Source organism: Rhagoletis pomonella, unplaced genomic scaffold (assembly GCF_013731165.1).
Source record: "Rhagoletis pomonella isolate Grant_MI unplaced genomic scaffold, Rhpom_1.0 Rhpom_scaffold_00008, whole genome shotgun sequence".
In the NCBI taxonomy this organism is placed as follows: Eukaryota; Metazoa; Arthropoda; class Insecta; order Diptera; family Tephritidae; genus Rhagoletis; species Rhagoletis pomonella.
In genome coordinates this window covers 48,083,868-48,106,047 of record NW_023458562.1, presented here as the reverse complement: position 1 = coordinate 48,106,047, position 22,180 = coordinate 48,083,868, and the positions used below count along the sequence as shown (strand labels likewise).

The 22,180-nt window shown below is 34.3% G+C and overlaps 3 protein-coding genes across 8 annotated transcripts in view; 2 read left to right on the top strand and 1 right to left on the bottom strand.

The window, feature by feature from the left end:
• The first annotated feature begins 1,939 nt into the window (after positions 1-1,939).
• LOC118745039 lies at positions 1,940-4,449 on the top strand. Its single transcript, XM_036478575.1, has 2 exons — positions 1,940-2,063; positions 2,119-4,449. The coding sequence occupies exon 2, from the start codon at positions 2,132-2,134 to the stop codon at positions 4,361-4,363; it is 2,232 nt and encodes a 743-aa protein (XP_036334468.1). The 5' UTR covers positions 1,940-2,063; positions 2,119-2,131; the 3' UTR covers positions 4,364-4,449.
• A 951-nt stretch (positions 4,450-5,400) lies between these two features.
• Positions 5,401-9,842, top strand: LOC118745038. The gene is made up of 3 exons (XM_036478574.1): positions 5,401-5,815; positions 5,879-6,610; positions 7,375-9,842. The coding sequence occupies exons 1-3, from the start codon at positions 5,730-5,732 to the stop codon at positions 9,404-9,406; spliced, it is 2,850 nt and encodes a 949-aa protein (XP_036334467.1). The 5' UTR covers positions 5,401-5,729; the 3' UTR covers positions 9,407-9,842.
• Positions 9,843-14,816: 4,974 nt separating this feature from the next.
• Positions 14,817-22,180, bottom strand: part of LOC118745037 (long-chain-fatty-acid--CoA ligase 4) — a 66,538-nt gene continuing 59,174 nt past the window's right edge. For 5 of the 6 annotated variants that reach the window (XM_036478571.1, XM_036478568.1, XM_036478567.1 and 2 more), the window contains 10 exons: positions 20,097-20,535; positions 19,823-20,029; positions 18,682-18,841; positions 18,430-18,604; positions 18,166-18,305; positions 17,920-18,092; positions 17,748-17,857; positions 17,520-17,673; positions 16,090-16,365; positions 14,818-16,014 (listed from right to left, as the gene is read on the bottom strand). In XM_036478571.1, the coding sequence (XP_036334464.1) occupies positions 15,860-16,014; positions 16,090-16,365; positions 17,520-17,673; positions 17,748-17,857; positions 17,920-18,092; positions 18,166-18,305; positions 18,430-18,604; positions 18,682-18,841; positions 19,823-20,029; positions 20,097-20,535 (1,989 nt within the window). In that variant the 3' untranslated portion in view covers positions 14,818-15,859. Of the gene's footprint in view, positions 16,015-16,089; positions 16,366-17,519; positions 17,674-17,747; positions 17,858-17,919; positions 18,093-18,165; positions 18,306-18,429; positions 18,605-18,681; positions 18,842-19,822; positions 20,030-20,096; positions 20,536-22,180 lie in introns of all 6 variants that reach the window. The other variant, XM_036478573.1, reaches the window with a different exon arrangement.

The window sequence follows — 22,180 nt, the reverse complement described above, 5'->3', positions numbered from 1 at the left end:
GGTGATACGCCGGTGGCCGAAATGGAAGCGGCTGTGAAAGCAGTATTCGCGCTTTGAAGTGTCCCGAAAAAGGTGGTCGGAAAAGGCGAGCAGTTAAGCTGGAAGCCAAGGTTGAGATTATACATGTCCGGTCAATGAAGTTAGCATCGGCGGAATAGCGAGATACGAAACGACGGCGGAAGTTTCAGCGTAAGGATCCGGATGTAGCAAGAAGTGCTAAAGGCAGTGCAGCACGAAGGCGGGAGTCTGGGTGTGATGGACAGATGATGCGGCATAGATCTGGCGAAAAGGGTGCCCATGAGAAGAGACATGGTCTGGTCACCACCAGTGGCCGGCAGAAGCACGACCATGTGAGATGGTGCACCACCGGAGATAAGCTGGAAGCAATGTCCAGTAACGCATCGAGCCGAGAGGAGCTACAGGAAGGAGATTCGGTGTTGTTGCACATGCCGCAGCCGAAGAAAGGCTTCACCTCCGAACAACATCGTAACTGGAAAGGTCCGTATAGGGTTGACAAAAGGCTGAAGGACGCAGTGCATCAAATCCAGGCAATGGGGAGACCGAGGACCAAGATGAAAGTGGTCCACTTGGAAATACTTGCAGCGGTTGGAGCGGCAAGTATGTCTGATCGGGACGATCAGACTTAGGTGGAGGGCAGTGTGGCGAATACTGCGGCAACACAAAGCGAACAACGAGAAATAGGCAGAATGTTCGAGGAACGACGTAGAATGTTCCACAAAGAGAAAAGTCAAGTTGGAGGAACACTGCGAACAGCGAGAGAAAGAGAATGAGCGATAAACTTCAGAATGTTCTAGAGTTGCCATAAGTGCCAGCGCAGGTATATAAGGGCGCCGCCACTGCGAGGTGAGTTACAGTTACAAGACAGCAAGCTACAAGTAAAGTGAGCAGAGAAGTGAGTTGCGAATAAGCAAGATATAAGTTTAATTGTGTTACCAAGTTTAGTTAAGCGCTGTTATTGCTTTAACAAGTATTGTAAAGTGTTTTTACTGTATTAGCGAGTATTGTAAATTGTTTGTTGTACAATAAAGTTAATTGTACTACAATTTGGTCATAGATTGCATTTATTTAACAATCCAGCGATACGAACCGAGAGATTTGGGAAATCCGGACGAGGTTTCAAGGATAATCGTAACAATATTAATACACAAATAAAAAAAATTGTTTAACGCTAGTTTTAGGTAACATTTTAATTTAAACTGTATTTCCTTGAAAACGTAAAAGAAAAATTATAAGATATGCATATCGAAAGAAATGTATTTGAATTGCTTTTTCACGTATTGATCAAGATCTTTTTGAGATATTGCAATTTTTAAAAATTTATTCGAACTTTAGTTCTCGATATCATATTTATTTTTCAATTCCGCCAACAATTTTAGCACTTCTTTAATCAGCACAAAAGTTCTTTCCAACTTATTTTTTAGTCTTTTTTATTAGTTTTGATAGCATCGTAGTCAGGGCTGCCAACTATCCTTAGCTATGAGGTGCCATATTGAGGATAAAAAAGTACCACAATGTGCCAAATAGAAAAATAAAAGTGCTAAAAATGGTGCCATCCATTTTAATCCTTCCCATTTAGCAATAAAATAAGAACCAAATTTCTAAAACAAGAGTGCAATGCTAAAATAAGATAAACCGGTTTAATAATCTTTAAAAATTAGAAAATTTTAGTTGACAAAAAGACACGCGAGAAAGTACACGCGAAGGATTTCCAAAAATGTATTGAAATCTTAGTATTTTTGAAAACTGCCATTTGGGCAGTAAGTGCCAAATTGAAAAATTAAGTGCCATTTGAAGTAAAATAGGGCCAAAAATGGCACGGTTTGAGGAAAGTTGGCAGCCCTGATCGTAGTTTTAAAATTAAAAAATAATCGATAACTATGTAATATCTATTCAATGTGGCACCACCGTTCCGCTGGCACTTTGTTTTTACTCTGTCAACGCCATCCGTCTAGTAACAGCTGTTCCAATAAAAATTCATTTTGTTTACAAATCCCGCATTTGTAGAGTCGAAGTAGAAATTGCAAATTATTACAATAAAAAGGGTAAGTAAGTGATTTAATGTGTTTGTGTTTCCTGGTTGAATATTTTCAGTTTCAGACCCGTTACAACAATGAGCGAATCTGTAAAGGATGGCTCATTCGGTTCGGAAACTTCGATTCCCGAAGGCGCCAACAATAATGAATCAAAGCCCAGTGAAGGAATTCCAGTGATTAAAGTTGACCAGGCAACAACGCAGAATGAAAACGAAAAGGAAATATTAATTGAGGAAGTACATGCTGAAAAGGAAAATGACGCTTCACAAAACGAGGAGTCAACATTTAACAAGTCTTTTGACCCGACACAGCAGAGTACTCCAGAGAAGGAAACCTTTGTGATGCTTGATATGGTCGAAGGGAACGAAAATGTTGCGCCAGACGAGCCCGACGTATCAAGCGATCTACCCTTGCGGAGTTCAGATGAGATTCCGGATATAACCGAAGAAACAAAACAAAATACAGAACCAGACGAGGAAGTACCATTTGAGGAACCAACTACAACACATAATATATATGACGTAGCCCAACCTGCTGAATCAGTTAATAAAAAGGCAGAAGTAAAAGCTAGTGTTGAAGTGCCTGATAAGTCAACAATGCATATTGTTGAAGAGATTAAGGAATCTGGAACTGGGAAAACAAATGAAAAGGCTGAGCCTATTAAGGACCCGATTGTTCCTCCAGAAATCAGCGAAAATGTTAGTATAAGTGATATACACACTAAAAATAAAGAATCATCAATTAACAAGCTAAATAAGGAGACTGCATCTGGCACTCCAGCCGTTGATCATGAAATCAGCGATGAAGCACGTAAAGATGAAGAATTAACAACATGTGGGAAAGAGCGCAATGAGCCTACAAAAGATTGTACAGTGGAAGTTAAGGACTCAAATGTAACGAACAAAACTAGCGAAGAAGCTAAAACAAATGAAACACGGGGATCAGGTGAAAAAGTTCTATTGTGCGAGGCCAATGATATGAGGGAATGCGTTCCCGCTGTAGGTGCGAATCTTATAGTTGAAGATGAAGTCACAGAAAGAGAAACAGAACTTTTAAAAATTGTACCGCGGGATACCATGAAACGAAGTCATTTGGTAGTCGAAAATGAGGATAATGATGATGGCACAACGTCTAAGAAACCGCGAAAATTGTATACTGTGCTGAAACCCCCAAAGGACGATGAACCAGATTTGTACACACTTGAAATCACAAAACGTATAAAACAGCAATTACCGCCATCTATTAGTGTAACTCTAAAAAAACCAACTGATTTAGAAAGTAATGGCGATATCCCAAAAGAGAAAGATACAACCAAGTCACATACAACATTTCAAGGGAGTATTTTAGAAAAGAAGTTGCCGCTGCCGAGCAATCACACATATGTTCAGTCAGCTACATCCAAAAGTACAATAACTGATGCGCTTCTACCACCAATAGCCCCAATTTCTATTCCAGTTACACAAATTCCAGGGAGTCCCTATAATAGCTTAATTTGCACGTCTGTTGCTTCTAAATCAAGTTCCATCCTTAACTCGACGGATTCAAATAAAAACTCCATCATTCCCGCCGTAATTACAACAAAACCTAAAATCACAATTTTGAACCCTCATCCAGCAATTCCTTCCACAATCAAATCCGTGAAGGTCATCCCACGAAATTGTACGGTTTTTCCAATGAAGTCGTCAAACTCATCCAATGACAATAAGGCACTTATAACTTCGATAAAAATTCTTCCACCAAATCCAGCACTTCTCAAAGTAGCATCCAACGCGGATCCTAACAAAGAATCAGTAGCAACAACTATGTTAACTACCACCATTGACAACAAAAAGGATGTAGCCACAACGCCTGACAACAATACCTGCGCCTTAGACTATATCCCAACGTTGCGTCGCGAAGAAGAACAAAATCATATCGATTCAGATACAATGCCGACTTTTACGCAAACGTACCTAAAATCTCTTTCAGAATATATACGTGAAGCAAGAGCTTACAATGCAGCCACCGTCGGAAAAAAGAACGAAAACGATAGAAACAACAAGGTGTTGGAAAGTGTCGCAGCAACCTCCGAGGATATTGAATCAGATTTGGTTACATATGAAATCTTCGATAAGGGGTATGATGATACTACTTGTAATGTTAATACCGAACGTCGGCACATGAGCACACAAACAAAAGATAGCATTACTAATATTTTGAGTAAAATTGCGGCATTGAAAGAAAAGACGAATCAACAAGCCGAAGATATCTTGTCGCTCAAGGCAGCTATGAAACTGCTAAATTCAAAAACTGAAGTCAAAAAGACTTGATTCAGCCATTGTGTTTTATATATATAAAGCTATTTTTAATATAGGAAGTAAATAAATATTTAAAAAATATCTACCATGATACAAAAATAGTATCATGATTTCTACTATAAAAATTAAACGTTGATTTCATTTTGAAACTTTTATATTTTTGAATTCGAATAGCTCTCAATCTAAAAATAATTTAATGTAATTTACAAAAGTTAATAAAAGATGAATTCAAGTAATTTGTAATTAAGATGGAATAAATTAAATGAATGTAAGCTATTGAGTGGAGTGTTATGCGCATTTGTATACATATATACATGTATGTGAGAAATGCACCTTTTGATAAGGAAATCAAGTGTAACTACTTAAAAAATAGCCCAACTTCGCTCTGGCTACTGCAGCAGGTAAAACTCATACCTGAACAGACTAAATGCGAATGTGCCGAATGAGTATCCGGCATGCGGAGAGACACCGCATGACTCGAAGCATCTTTTGGTATGCCCGGAAAACCCAACAACCCTAACGCCTTTGTCCCTGTGGACCGAACCCATTGAGGTTGCACGCTTCTTAGGGCTGCCGTTAGTGGAACTTGACGACAACGACTTAGATATCAACCGATCTGGGCGGGGTTGTTGTAGCCGCTACAACAACGACAACAACTTAAAAAATGTTAGCAACAGGTAATTTATTAAGAGGATACCAAGTTTCATTAGTTAATTCCACCTGGTTTTCTTAAAACAAAGAATGCGGCTGCATACTAAATTCCACCCTTTTAAAATTGATTTTTTTTTCATTTCACAACACGCTTTGCATTGAAACATTTAATTTGATTATCAACTGGTTTGAATCTTGATAATGACCCACAAAATTTTACTTGCTCAAATTTCTGTTCATCACATTTTTATACCGACCGGACTTGCTTTTAAATTTTTAACAGTAGTTTCGATAAAAGATAGATTAACTATCGATGTTGGGAAATATTTTTATTATCGATTTGCAATAAATCGAGTTTAAAAGAATCGAGTAGTCGTTTTCAGTGGCAACTTTGTTGACATTTAATGTCAAATGCGGTCTGCTAGGCGTCTGAAGTAATTTGGATTTTGGGCGATTATTACAGATTTTTATTTTGGAATTCCACCATTTATTCAAATTGAATTAAATTCAAAATAAGTTCAACAAGGCAAGTAGAGTAGAAGCCAATATATGGAACATTGGTAATAGGCGTCGCACCTATCCGGATCAGCACGTCGATAGACGCTCGGCGATCGTAGCTGAGAATTGCGTTACATACCTATTTCAGCAGTATTCCACAGCATTCAGTTGATCTACGCTATCGGAATAATTTTTTCTGTGCATGACTAAATACTGAAAAGCTTTAACTATGCCAGTTATGCGCCTTTGTATCGCGGGTTGTCCATCGCTTGGGATACCAATATACGCCTTTCCTCCGGAAAATGAGCCAGACAGGTAGTTATTTAATTTAAGAATGTGCAAAAATCAGTATATAATCTTCCTCTTGCTTTAATTTAGACGCAACAAATGGTTCCGAATGTTCAACTTAAATCCAGCGTTATATGAAAATAAAACTGTTCATATTTGTCGCCGTCATTTCAGTAATAGAATGACACAATCAAAAACACTTCCTAAAAATGCCTATCCCGATATAAATTTATATATGTACAATGAACGTGCCCCGTACGTTGAGAAATACAGTGTCTATTGGAAAAACGGTGACCGACCGCCAGGAGAGGACCAAGTAATGGCTATTGACGTTTCGGAAAGTGGGGAAAATATATCTTATGAAATGCCAGGGACTGAATTATCTGATGTTATCGAAGTTGATGAAGTAGTTGTGCCGCAAGAAGGTGGTATGTCAACATCAGCAGTATCTCTCCAATATTTTCCACCCCTTGTAAAGCATCAAAAACGGCAATGCATACTGAATTGCCCCGACGGCCGTAATTTCCATAATTTCCCATCGCTAGAATTGGAGCCGGAAAGGCGTAAACAATGGCTTTATTTACTTGCCAAGGATCCTGATTTATATCCACATAAGTATCTTTATCTTTGTGATAGACATTTCGACTTGCACATGCGGGGCAGGGCAAAGCTGATGCGGGGAGCTTATCCAAATAAAAATCTACCACCACCATTACAAACGCCGATACCACAAGATTTGGAGGGAAAGACGGAATGTATTCAAAAATGTAGTGAATACCACAGAAAGTACAGGTTTCCATCGTTCGAACAGGAAACCGAAAGGTAAAGTTTACATTTTGTTTCCGAAATAATTTTTCTTCCTAAATAGTTATTTATGTTATACAGATTTAAATTCTTAACAAAAAACTACATACAGTCAGTCAATAAAGTTTAGGGGCAGCGAACTTTTTGCAATACCGGTAAATATTTTTTTAATATTTTATTTTTCGCCAATTTTTTTATAAAAATATGGTTAACTCTACAACAAAAACCCTAATAAATCAGAGTTCCAAACCTTATGCAAAAGTAAAGAAAATTCTGCAAATTTTCATCCAAATATTGCACTTTTTATTCACATTCTTTAGAAAAAAGTTTAGTACGCAGTTTTTAAGCCCATTCTATTTCAGTATAACAAAGTGCAAGCTTGAGGTAGCTAGGACTTGCCGTTGATTTTTAGTATTTTTTATTTTTTTTTGTTGAAGGTGTCGCTCATTTTCTCCGTATAATTTAATAATTTGATAATTGAATGGGTTGAAAAACTGCATACTCAAGTTTTTTCTAGAGAGCGTAAAAAAAAGTGCAATATTTTAATGAAATTTCGCAGAATTTTCTTTAATTTTGCACAAGGTTTGGACTCTGACTTTGTGGTTTTTGTTGTAGAATTAACCATATTTTTATAAGAAATAGCGAAAAATAAAATATTTAAAAAATAGTTGCCCGTATTGTAAATAACTCGCTATACCTAGACTTTATTGATTATTAATTTTAAAATAAAAAACTTTAAAATGTTGATTTAGGCTAAATAAGTGTATATATTATATTTTCAGAAGAATAATGTGGTTTAAAAAATTTGGACGGGATCCAAAAAAATATAACGACGACGTCTACGCTTGCGACAGCCATTTTGGCGACGAAATGCGAATCGGTCCATATCTGCGACGGGAGGCCGTACCAAATAAAAATCTAAGACCCGCTGCTGCATTCGCAAAAGTTAAAAAATGGTCTTTACAAAAATTGGATGCACTATCTAATTTCCCAACAAATACTTCACCCACCCATACACCCGAGCCCCACATCCATCAAATGACCACCACGGCGCTGCCAACGGCTAACGAATCGCAGAACATTGTCAACAATCTTAGTCATATATTGGTAAATACGACTGTACAGTTGCCGGTGGAAAATGACAACGTTCTTAATCAAGTCAATCAGCAAAAGTTGTCTGCTCAACGGTCTAAAAATGATAATATCCTTAATCGTATAAATATGACCATATTGCCGCCTAGCAATCAACCCGAGGACGCACCGTCGCCTGTACAATACGTAAAAATGCATACAGTGGGTGTATTTGTGCCACGGCGTACCGGTTATTTAGTTTCGGTGGATAAAATTTTAAGCGCTGAGGATCCGCTAGATGTCAACAAGCATATGCCGTATGATTATGTGAGGCCATGTGATCCCGAGTTGAACATTAATGTACATACAATATTTAAAGAGGACTATGGAGATTTCAGTAGCGATGAGGAGGAGGCCGATAAGGAAACGCCGGATGATGTAGAAGTAGACAAAAGTGATACTGAAAGTGCAGAAGAAATTGAAGACTGTGCAAGCGACGAATATGAGCAAATACCTACGAAAAGAAGAAGAGATGATGTAAACTATGAAGTGGAAGAAGAATATGAGCTTTGGCAAAGCAATGGAGTAGAAAATGAAGCTGGATTAAGGGATGATTCTGTTTTAGAACAGCTGGCAACAAAATACCCCACTGAAAGTTTTTCCATATTGCTTAGCAAAGATAATAAAGTGGTCGAATATAGAAAAGATGCGGTAGATCATGCAAATAACGAAGAAGATATAATAACACCTGATGAGCCTGTGGTCATATCCGACGAAGAAGAGCCACCTACAGTTGCAAGTAAAAGAGCAGACAATGGAAGTTTTATTTCTACGACTGACGGGTTCAGACTATCCAGCCAAAGGATATCATTTCCGCAGCATTCCAAAACCGATTTTGCTAACACTTTTCTGAAGCAACGACAGCAGCAGAAACCTAACAACAATTTTTTGACAAAGGAAGTAGCGTTAGCTAAAAGTTGGCAGCAAGTGATAGAAACCATAGATAAGGAGCTCATTTCTAGCACTGCAAAGGAGAACGCAACCGAAGCCAGCACAACGGTGCCAAACCAAACGATAGGCAAGGCAAATGTAGAAAAAAATTTCCAGATAGAAAAAGTTAAGTCCACGGTAGCGGCAGGTTCAACAAATATTACAAGAAATATTGTTGGTGGAGGAGTAGCAGCAGCAGCAGCAGTTCAAGGAGCAAAACAAGTGTTAAGACGCGTGAACACCACTGATGCAATTACCAAAACCACGACTATCGATTTGATTGATCTTTTAAAACCTAAAGCTGCTCGCAATAGTTGTATTCTCAAGTGTGAAAGCTTTCGTAAACTTTACGCTTTTCCATCGGCCGCAACAGAGAAATATCGTCGTCACTTTTGGTTTCTTGAGCTCGGCTTAAACATTAAAAGTGATTGGTACAAGTCCTTATACATTTGTGATAAACACTTTGCAGATAATATGCTGATTGAAGATAAGCTACACAAATACGCATACCCCAGGAAATCAACAAAATACCAATTAAATACTATGCGCATGGAAGCAAGCACACAAACCGAAGATGTCGCTGAATGGAAAGGTTACACAGCATTATTGCGAGAATTAACCGAATTGGCGGAGTTGGATAAACAGCAAGACAGGGTGGTAATACGTACTAAATTTTTAATTCGACTCAAGCAGGAAGCGTCACGTTTGGTAGCAGAAATTCAAAATGCCGATGAAGATGAGGATGTTAGTTAAAAAAGAGATTTACACCCAAATGCATGACTTTAAGGGCCAGTTTTTCAGTGCACGGCCGTTGTCAGCCAGCTGTTCAATTTAAACTCGGTTTACTTAATCTAAGTTTAAACTGGAGCTAAAAACTGGCCCTAAGAGGACAACTCCAAAAAAAGCTTTTCGGGCATTCGGAGCTTTTCAGGATTTCAGAAATATCTGAATTGTGTAGCTGAAAGCCTCTGAAAAGCTTGTTGTGGAGTTGTACTCTAAATGCTTTGTAAATCACTTTATAAAGCTTTTTTGAATATGGCCACTAGTAGTCTGGAATTGGGTACAAGGTGTTGCGCACGGTATTGTATAACGTTGGCATCATTAAAATAAGCACTATGCGGTAGTTTAAAGTTTTCTCTAGTGAGAGCAAACAATGAATAAAAAAGTGAAGTATGAAATGCTTTCCGAATTTGTCTATAAAAAAAACTTATAAAACGCGTACCGGTTAAGTTATTACACAATTTTTTTTTTATATGGATATGTTTGCGGGCAACTTAAGGTCTCGTTGAACAATTGCCAACGGTCGTATGTATATTAGGATGGTCCAAAAATGCATGCGAAAAAAGTAAAGTCTGAATTTTAATGCTCTCACCCCCTAGGATACAATTCTGAGGAGTTGCAAAAATATTAATTTTCAAGGTTTCTATACCTTTTCTACGAAAAATTTCGAGCGCTTTGAGCAACCTCTTAATTTTTCTTTTTGATGGTATAGTTTATAAATATAGTGTAGAACAATCAAAGGGGTGAGAGCATAAAAATTCAGACTTTACTTCATTGTACCACCCTAATTTATATACAGAAATGCATAAAGTATATGGAGAGGTTTACGTAGATGAAAACTTAAATAGGGACGTGACATTTTACCAAATTCTGGCTATTTTTCTTTTGTTTATTTTATATTTATAATTTTTTATGAAAGTATAGCTCTTTCTTTGTCTAACAAATATCCATGTAAATCCGAAATTCAAACTTTGTAGAAAAAAGTTTGGTAAGTATTTTTATAGCCTGTTAAATTTTAGTACAATATAATAAAGTGCAAATTTAAAGTAGCTAGGCGTACCGTTAATTTTGACTGTGTTACGCATTTTTTCCATATAAAGTATGTTGGACAATTTTTTATATACATATCGAGAAAATTAGCAACAACTTCAACAAAAAAAAGCCAAAATTCAACGGTAAGCCTTACTTCAAATTTTGCAGTTTTTGTACTCAACATTTTTCTAATGTCATCTAATTAAAAAGTTCGAAGAAATTTTAATGAACCTTTTTCGAATTTTGCTAATTTTTGTACAAAGTTTGAAATTCGGGTGTACATGGTTTTTGTTAGATAACGAGTAATACTTTCATCAAATAAACAAAATGAAAGTCGCCAAAACTTGTTAAAATGTTGTGACTTTATTTATGTTTTCCCCACTGTATGTTCAACGTTTCGGTTTTTAGTAATGTTGTCGACGATCTGTAGCTATGTCTCTTGCAATGTACTTTAAGCTTTCTTGAAACGCACATTCATAGACATTTAATCTATATCTACTTTGCGAAAATACTTAGTTCAGTTTGATTTCAAAGTCATTTTTGATTTTTATATAGTAATGAACTAATCAGTTTCAATTAAGTTAAAATAAGGATACAAATTTTATAATAAACGGAACTGATAAAACTTGTTAGTATTCTTTTATCTAGGTCATAAGACAGTTGATATGTGGGTTAAAATGTTTCGCTTAACAATGCCAGTGGAAAGTTTGCGAGCACTCTCTGTGACATACTTAGTTCAAAGGGGTTTACGACTAACGAAAGGAAGCTGTGCCTGGCTTTTTTCACTAGGAAAGAAGCCCTGCCGGGCATGAGGAACATAGGTCGAGATGGCATCGTGATCACTGTCAGCAAAGTAAAGTTTCTGAGAATAAGCGTGGACACCAATCTTTTATGGAAGAAACATGTGTGGCAGCAAAGTCCTAGGCATGCGGCCCCAAATTCTGAGATGGCTGTACACCATGATAGTATATTCACCTAGGAGCTAGTAGTTTTGGTCTCAAGAACGACTCTGCGCGCGGTGAGGCAATCACTCGCAATGCTACAAACGCAGCCCGCAACACGATCTTCTTTGAGAGATTGCTTGGAACTGGCGCCCACCATTGGTATACAGGTAACTCGAAATCTCAGAAGTTCCTATGACGAAAATAGTCGAGCACATTTCAGGCTCATTACGCTATTGGGCAGTCTAACATGAAGGGGTTTTCAACACCTAATCAGCTTCCCTCATAAGAATATTTAGAGGTACAAGGTATTTAGAGGTAAACAAGGACACCGCAGATTGAGAGTATTTGCCTAAACTTGCGATATGGTCGAATGATCATGAACATTAGGAAGAAAACTCGATTTTGGCTGTTAATGACTTGGCACTTAAAAGTTTTAAGACGTCAAAATCGCCTTTGGCTCTACAACCGTTCGTCGTCGTTGGGCCAAGACCCAAAATCTTCGCCAATTGCCTCTCTCCTTTGTGAGGTTGCGACAATTGTTATAAGAAAAATGGGCAGGGTGGGGTTAACGTTCAGAAAGAATGCCCAATATCTATATTTTTTTAATTATGCACTCATTTGTTTAATGAAAATGTTACATATACATATACCAAGCGAAAGCATAAAGTCTATAGCTTCATTATTCATATGGTCCCAGATTTATATTTGGACAAGGACTGTCACTCCAGCAACACTCCCCAAAAACTCTTTGGAGAACTTGTATGCTGCTACAACAACAACATAAAGTCTATAGAATGTGTTAAACAGATGAGTGAAAACTACCAGTATTATCACCTGCCAACCCGATAAGTAAGCCACGAAAAAAATTTATAACCCTACGTTTTCACATTCTTTAGGCTACTTTCGATTGGTATAAAACGTGTGCACTTAACCGGAAAAAAGCACTTAAGCGAATTTTCTTTACTAATTCAATGAGGAAGGTATCCGAATCCCTATGAAACCAAATACCGAATGATATCTAATAATCTATATAACTACATAAAATGATAGCCGTTTTCGTTGTTCTGCAAGATGACCAAAATAAATAAAAGCGTGTAAAATTAGGTAATTGTAGGGCCAGTGCAGGTAAACGTAATACTTTCTTTGATAATTAATAATAGTTGCAAATTTTTAAGGCAGGTATCGTTAATATGCAAGTCTTGAATGCATCTATCGGAGCAGTTTCCTTATAAATGTTAAAAATAATGCCGCTTATGCGCATTTTGGGGTAGGTATCTTAAATGTGCACTTAAACACAAAGGCAGCAAAGCAAAATATACTGCATTCAATTTAAAATATCCTGGCAAGGATTTGTTCAGCAAATTCACTAGCGAAATATTTATATTCATCTATTAAACAGATGGTTGAAGGTAGTGCAATATTGGGATCTTAGACTAACTGTGATTTAATTATTCCTAAACCTTCTAATGATTTAATTGAACAAAACAAGTAGTTTAATTTTTTATTTTTATCTGAAATTATCTATGCATTATATAAGTATTTTTTCTCATTAACCATTCATATGCTCTCACCCCCTAGGATTGTCCTATACAAAAAAAAAATTGAATTTATGCACCTGTTGTTTTTTTTTTTTTACTTTGAAATCAAAAAATATTAAGAGGTCGCTCACAGTTTACCATGTATTCTATATGTGGGAAAAAACAGTTTTCGTGGAAATTGTATAGAATTCCCGAAAATCTATATTTTTCGATCGGAAAGCTCTGTTTCTCTTCAGGAGACTTCTAATATTAATACTCTATTGATTATTTAACCATTTTTTAATATTAGCTACTTTTTATAGGTCCCCTAAAATCCCAAAAATGCAGTGTGTGAACCATAAAAAATCACTTTTCCACAGGGCAACGTAAGAGAATGGGTATTATATAAAAGAGACAATTCTGTATAATTAAAGGAGTTTAAATTTTTTGGTGCATATGGACGAATAAGTACTAAAAAAGTCCTTTTAAAATTGTATTCCTAAATATCGCTGAAAATTTGCATGATGTATTTTTGAAAAAAAAAAATATGTTAAGGACTAATATGCCCACCATGACCAACAGTCGTTCGGCGAAATTTGAGAATTTCGTTGGCATTATCAATGACATAATGTACTACAAATTCTTATTCCTATTATCCTTTCGAAATGAAGAAGTATTGAAAAAGTGTAAAAATCTGTCGTTAATGTTTTTATTTACGACATAATTCGATGCGAACGACATACGACAACCAGAATAGGGCAGAATATGTAATTAGCTATTTTGTTTGTTTGTTTTATATCTCATAGCTCCATAAAGCCACACGCTAAAACAAAACAATCAATATAATCAAGTTTATAGAGCTTGTTTTTAACTTCTTGGTTGTTACATCATGTCGTGGGAAAAGGGCTGCAAATTTACAGCGCTAAAATATAAGTATGCATGCTTTTAGGCGCTCAACAAATTTTTTTGGTGGCATATTTTTACCGACGTTAGATTCTCGATAATTAGTAGAATTGCGTCAAAAATCCAAATCGCAACTTTATAAACTTACCTCTAATAACGTTTTGAACATTCCAAAGGCCATGAATAGAAAATAAACGATGGGTAATAACTGTTATCAAGTAACGCAAAAAATTAACGCTGGGAAATAACTGTTGTTGGCGACGGAAAGTATATTTCTCCTGCATAACAGTTAACAGGCAACGTAAAAAATAAGCGTTGGGTTATAACTCTTATCGGAGAAATAAAAAATATTTTTCATCTAATAACTGTTATAGAACATTTTTCCGATAGAACTTATAACTGTTATATCCCTGGAATAAACTATTTCACAAATACTAATCCTAGAAATTCAGAAGTGAGCCACCAAACGTGTGAGGAGTTTATAGGGAAGAGAATGTAAGTAACGTCAGCACCGAGTTTTTGAAATTTCAGTGCTCTAAAAAAATATAACTCCTCAAAACGATTTTTTGATGGCTGTACGAACTCTGTTTTATGAAAAAGTTCGGAAACCTCTGATCTAGCCTCATTTAACCTAAGATTGCCAAAAGCGATAATTTTTTTTTGGTACGGACCGTGAAGCAGTCAATGAAAAAATTTTATATTTTGTCGAAGCCGAAAAAGTGTTAAATGCTTTGATTTCTGTTCCAAAGATGCCAATAAATCTAGTACTTTTTTTTAGAGATGGTTTTGAACTTTGATAAAGGTAAAACGCAATCCAAAATATTGCCACTTATTACCCTTTTTAGACTTTTTTCTTTTGCAACACAGATTTTTAATTTACTCTCTTTAAATAAAAAATTGTAAGATGTAATATATTACTATGTATGTTTTAGGTTTTGAAATATGTTTTTCAATTTATTTAGTACTATTTTTACATGTTTTTTCTTGCCTCCACAAACGTTTACATACATAAATGTAATATTTACATTTTTCAGTAATACTAAGCAGCTGACAAAAATTTAAAAAAATATGCACTTTTATATAAATACACCGCTCCACGTTGCTGTTTAATTACTATCTAGTTTACAGCATTCGCTCACACATTCAAACTCTCTCTCTCTTCCCAGTGCTACGTAATTACATCGAAAACATTTTTGTTTATATGATTTTTTTGATTTTAAATATGTAACTTTATTTTTAATTATTGTTTGGTTTAAATTTTAAATATCTTATTTTTTTAGCTTAATATTCAAAGTTCTAATGCTTGCAACAAAGGAGACAAATTTTCACTAGGCTTATCTTAAAAATCACTTATAGCTAAATGCTAAAGTTGCAAGTACCAAATTATAGATTTTAGTTACTCTTCTTCTACTTCTATGTGGCTTCCAGCTGTAATTGGAAGCGCCCGTCGTGCATACGATTCAACTGCACGGTACACTTGTCAAATAATTTTTTATATTGTTTTGTTAATTCAAATATCCTCTAGGCGTAAAATATTTATGTATAATTAAATAAACCAGCACTTTAATAGTTAACGTTTCTTGTTTTTTTCTCTTTTTTTTCAACTCGTTATACATTATACATTTACATATAATCGTAATAACGCACCTAAAACACATTACAACTTCGATTATATTTAATAATTATAATTTACAAAAAAAAAATATATTTTGTAATAATATTTATAGTTAAAAAAAGACGTTTGAGGAAACGAAAGATCTAAATTTGTTTTTGTTTTTGCAGCAAACGCAATTTTGCTATTTTGCTGATTTTTCCAGTTTTTTGTAGTTTCTGCCTTTTTTCGCATGCTTTTCTTTTATTATTTAAACTTGAATTTACATTTTTCCGCAACCATTCAATGGCCGGTTGGATTTCCTAATTTTTGCTCGCACCAGTTCGCAAATTTTTAATTTAGCTGAACTTGCCGTGCAACACACCAGAAAAATGTACTTTTATATTTGTTCAAAAACAGCAAATCAGTGCATTGACTTTCATGAGGCGTACATGCGATTAATATCGTGCTGGTATTTGTCTTGGATTTCCTTGCGCTTCAGCTTGAAGGCGGCCGTAACGAGCCCCATGTCCGGCGACCAAACCTCCTTGCATAACGTAATGGCTGCGGGCACTTCGTACTTTTGCAATTTGCCTGCATTTGGGGAGGGGAAAATTATTAGTTACGCACATTATTATTATTTTTTTGTTGTGTTTTGTTTTAACTTACATTTCTTAGCGTGCTCAGCAATTTCTTTGATTACCGCCTTCTCCATGGCTGCACTTGCACACAATTCCTCAAACGATTTGTCCTTCAAGCTATTGCGTTCGGCCAACTCTTCGAGGTGCTTGCGATTTGGCACAAGCAACGCCACAGTAAATTGCTTAGAAGGATCACCGTAAATGCAGATATTCTCCACGAGCGGACAGGTTTTCAATTCAGATTCCACTTTGCCGAGTGAAACGTATTCGCCGGCCTGCAGCTTCACCAAATCCTTCTTACGATCTGAGAGAGACAGATGAGGAGAAAAGAAGAGCGTTAGTATGAAATACTTCTGGATAGAAAAAAAAATTAAAAAAAAACAACTAAAACAAAAAAATTAAGCAATGCAGATAAATAGAAATAAAAAAATTAGAAAAAATTCTTAAAAAAAGTCAAGAAAAACTAAGAAAAATAACGTGATAAACTACCATAAAAGCAGAGTGGAAAAATTAAATGGCATATAAAATGAGTAAAAGCCAAGGAAAAAATATAAGTACAAAAATAATAACAAAAATAAAATAAATTAAAACCGAATTAAATTTACTAAAAATAAACTTAAAAACTAAAAACTAAAATAGAAAAGTATATAAAATAAAAAATTACTTATTAAAAATGTAAGTATTAAAATTTAAAAAAAATCAAAAAGATATAAAAATATAAGCAAAATTATAAAATTACAAAATTATAAAATTACAAAATTAAAAAACAACAAACTAAAAAAAAACTAAATTCAAGAATAACATCAAATAATAACAAAATGAAATAATAACAAAATTAAAGAAACAATAAAATGAAAAAATAATAAAATTTTAATTTGAACCATTTTAAAATTTACAAAATTAAAAAAGTATATAATTAAAAAACAAAATATAAATAAAAAACTTATACAAAAAAAAAGAATTATAAAAAATAATAAACAAAATTAAAAGCAACGAAAAGAGATTTAAAAAAACATGAAAAACGGTTATGATCTTTATATTGCCATAAAAATCTGAACTTAAACCTTAAAATTGGATTTCTATTTTTTCGATAAAATTTTACCGTTATTTTATTTATTCGATCAAGAATAGTCGTTATTTATGGCTTTTAATTTTTTTGATCAAGTTTTGATGGCTATTTTTCATTTTTATTTTTTCGATCATTTATAACCGTTATTTCCAGATTTTTAGATCATAAAGGATTAAAAACGCAGTCTCCATTATATCGGTTAAAAATAATTAAAAAAATATAAATCCAAAATAACGATCTAATTTTACCGAAAAAACTTTAATTAAAATTTAACTATTGTTCTGTTCGAAAAATAAAAAATAACGATTTTGCAATCATCTAGCAATAAAAACTTTGATATCTAACTCTTAATTTCGGTACCTGATAAAAATAAAAGAAAATTTACTCACCAATGATTTTAAGTACACCATCTGGATGAATTTCACCAATGTCGCCAGTCTTGAACCATTGTTTGCCATCCTCCTCAAAGAAATCTTCAGCAGTCTTGCCGGGCAATTTGTAGTAACCCTTGGACACGTTATCGCCGCCTATTAACACTTCGCCCTGAAATTAAAATTCGCATTGGTAATTTTCGATTTATGATTATTTTAAAATGTAAATATCAAAATCTTACAAACCTGTGGATATGGTTTATTCGTAATGCGATATCGGCCTTCCTCCCAGTTGACCAGACGTATGTCACAGACCGTCAGCGGTGCACCAGTGCGACCATAAGTCAAATCGCGAGCTACGTATTTAATAATGATTATGATTTAAGATTTCGATTGCCTACTAACTTAAAACACTTACCATCCATAACTGTCGCTCCTGATGTAGTCTCAGTCAGACCATAGCCCTGCACCAATTCTACGCACAAGCATGTTTTGATTTGTTCGTGTGTGTCGGGCGAGAGTGGCGCACCACCTGACAAAACCAAGCGTACGCGTCCACCCAGCAATTTGGCGACTTTCTGGAACACTAGCCTGTATGTATGGCAGGAAAGGAGAAAATTAATTTACGTTTTATTAAATATTAATCTGTATTTCATTTCATTACTTATCAACCAATGGCGTCTCGTAGCCGCGCTGTGTCCAACGCACTTTGTATTGATAAAGGAATTTGAAGAGCGCTTTCTTAAAGGCGGAGCCTGAATTAATTTTATCGTTAATACCCTTGGAGATGCGGTCCAAAATAAGCTGAAAAGGAAACCATACATTTTCAGATAATGGAGAGAAAATAAAAATATTCACACAATAAAACTTGCAATAAATCTACATAGAAGGAACAAAACATTGTGCTCTTTAGCCGTCCTTTACTCACCGGCACGGAAGTCATGCAAGTGGGTCTCAATACAGTCGCATCACCTTTGCTACCACGCATAATCTTACTGCTGGTGTCAATCATGGTCAGTGGCGTAGAATAGCCAATGGGGACGCCAGTCATTAGGCAAACACTCTCGGCAAGTAGCTCAAAAACGTGCGCCAGTGGAAGGAACCTGTATATTAAGATAGTATAGAAAATTAGGATAGATAGAAAAATTACTGCAAGATATTTTGGTGGCAGTTACCATACCCAATTAGCACATCATCAGGTCGCACTGCCACCACATCGCAGAATCCTTTCATTGTGGCAATGCAATTGTTGTGTGACAGTACTACACCCTTTGGTGTACCTGTTGAGCCGGATGTGTACATGATGATGGCTGTATCCTCAGCTTTGGGTGGAACGCTCTCTAAGAGAGGAGAGACGAAAAGGCAAATTTGTATATCAATAAAATTGATTTCTTAAAATTCTTATTTATAAGCTATTTATTTAATTGAGATTAATTCATTATCAATCGTGATTTACCAGTTTATTTTTTATTGTAGTGTTAAGAAAAAGGGAGAATGATTGCTATGTATTGCGGACATCATCACGCGGGATTTTGCCGCGTTACTAAGACTTCTACTATTTTTAATAAGTATTTTTTACCATTATTTTTATATTATTTTATTACCATTACCATTATTTTTGTATTTTCATTTTATTATCATTATTTTTGTTTTATGATTTTAAAATTTTACGATATAAGACAATATGATACTTAATCGCCCAATTATTTTTTGTATAACATATTATTTTTTAATTCATATTTCCGTACAAAGTATATTTATGTGTTTCTATTGCTTTTGATTTTTGCCTTTATTTTTAAATTCTTTTCCGTTAATTTTTTTATTTGGTTACTTTTTATTTTATATTTTATTTTTTCTCCTATAATTTTTTTATTTATTGTTATTCTATTTTATTCTTTTACATAATTTCTTGTTATATTGTCACTTTTTTTTATTTCCGCTTAATTTTTTATTTAACTTTTTCACTTTTTTATTATATTTTTGTATTCATTTATTTTTATTTTTTTCACATATTGGTATCTTAAATTTTTTATTTTTTATTATAAATGATATTTTTGCAGTTTTTATTCAATTCTTTACATATTTTTTCTTTGTTTACTTAAGTATTTTATTTTCAGTCAAGTATAAATTTTTATATTTTCCTTGTTATTAAGTTTGTTATTCATTATACATTCATACATACAAAAGTTATTATTAATTTATTTTTTTAATTCTCTAATTTTTTTCTTCGCATCTTTTTCATTAATGGTTAAATTTTTTAAATCTTAATTTGTTTAATTTTTTTCTATAGTTAATTTGTTTTTGTTTTTCTACCAACTCACCAAATTTACTTTCCTGTCCCATGCGCACCACTTGCGAGAAAGCGATTATCTTCACGCCACTCTTAAATCCCGTTGTTTCAGTCTTGTGCAGCTGATCCTCCATGTAAATTACGGTATCAACTTTGGGACACTTATCCAACAACTGTTTGAATTTGGGCAACAACTCATGTGAAGTGATCACAGTGGTGACTTCGGTTTCACTGATACCTAACAACAAATAGTACAAACAAATATTATAAAAAGTGAAAACAGACAAAAAAAACAGTAAACTCACAATGCGCCACTCCTTCATCACCCAGTGTGGCATAGACGGTTACAATGGACATAGCCTGCTTGAAGCAACCATGCGCCGCAATCATCCACTCAGCGCGAGTCTCCGCAAAGATGACAATATTTTGACGCGCATTCAGTCCACACTCGCGCAGACCACGCCCAAAAGCGGTAGCCATACGATCCGCTTCAATGAAATTCTTCCACTTATACTCGCCCATATTGTATTTCTTGAAGATGCGTCCATTCGGTTGCAACTCATCCTCTTCGCTGAGGATTTGACGTGTGCCCAAACAACGTTTGTTCGAATGCACTTTGGCGACATAGTTGAACATCTTTTCCAGTGTGTCAATGTTATTTTGCAGCATTTTTACGTGCACTTCCCGTGGTGGCTCAATGGTGTGATAGGTCAACGAATGTTCGTCGGAGCTGACGACACGCGCCTGAAAGAATATCAAAATTTGGAGGAACTGAGTAAAACTGGAAACTTAATAGGGCAGAAGAGAGGCATTAGAACAGAAGTAGGCCAGTTAGGGAGGGTTCTGTGGGTTGCGATTGTGTAAGATGACTTTTGTAGACATTTATTTAAATAGCAGTGTTGGAGAAAAAACTATAAGTTCGAAGGTGAGCAAACAAAACAATCCAGAAAAACAATAAAGAAGGAAACGTTGATGTGAACGTTTTAAGGCATTCAGAGTTTCGCCTAAAAGGATGCAACTTTTTAATCGATTTATTGTAAAGGCAATTTGATAGGGTCATATGCGGCATATGCATAAGAGCCATATTGGTCAACTATACTCTTAGACGAAACTCTTAAACGACAAAATTCTTCTCTACGAAGGTGTTACCCGTTTTTTCCATGCAAAGAATGTTCTAAAAAAAATTTGTGTGAGGAAAAATTATTTTTTGAAACTGGAAACCATTTTTTTTTTAATTTAAAAACGTTAAAAAATTAATTAGAAAGTTTGCAATTTCGATAACACTTTGTTGAGTTTTCATAATTGTTGTGCAAAGTTTAAAATTTGTACTTACATGGTTTTGCTAGATAATGAGCTAAACTCTTATACATATGTACATTAAATTAATGCTAATGAAACATTAAATAAACAAAAGAAAAATAGCCAAAACTTGTTAAAATGTCGGGTCCCTATTTATTCTTCCGCCACTGTATACAGAATTATTTACATGTTTATAAATATATTTAGAACACCTTTTATAGTTTAAGAAAGTAATTTTTGATAACTTCCACCATTTGGGTCCAAGGGTTGACAGCAAATAAAAAGGGGATCTTAAAACTTTAAAACACTTATCGGAGGTTTTTTAATGTGGATTCTAGAATATTGAAATAATTAACACTTATATCTTCAAAGATGCAGTAACCTTTTTTAATTTCAAAATATATAAAACTTGATCAAATATTTTCAAAAAAAAAATGATGATATAGTTAAAAGAAAAAATCGAAGAAAGTTTTACGTAAAAAAATTTAACAAAAATAATTAATTTTTAACAAAAAACAAAACCGACTTCAATTCTCATATAAAAATTTAAGAGTACCGTTAATTTCGTCAAGATCCAATGATCGGGTCTAAACCAAAGTAGTATTGGACCACCTCTGAGCTAGCACCTTTCCTTTAAAAATTTAAAGATTTATAGAAATCGGTTGACGTCGTCCAAAGTTATGCGGTAACATATGGGCATAAAAACAAGGCAAAAAATAATCCGACAAAAATTAAAAAATAAATAAAAAATTATGAAATAAAAACAATTATGAAATCGAAAAACAAATAGCATAAAATTAAGAAAAAATAAGAATTTAGAGATAAAACCAAATTAAAAAATTAAAAAAAAAACAAAATTAAAAAAAAATTAAAAGCAAAATTTAAAAATATAAAACAAAATTGAAAGAATAAACAATTAAAATAAATAAAAAGCTTCAAAACAAAATTAAAAAACTTCAAAAAACAGATCGAAAATTAAAAAAATTAATGATGAATAAATTAAATTGAAAAATTGTAATCAAAAGAGTGGAAAAGAAAATTTTTATACAAAAATTTGTTGATGATAAATAAGAATAAATAGAAATAATAA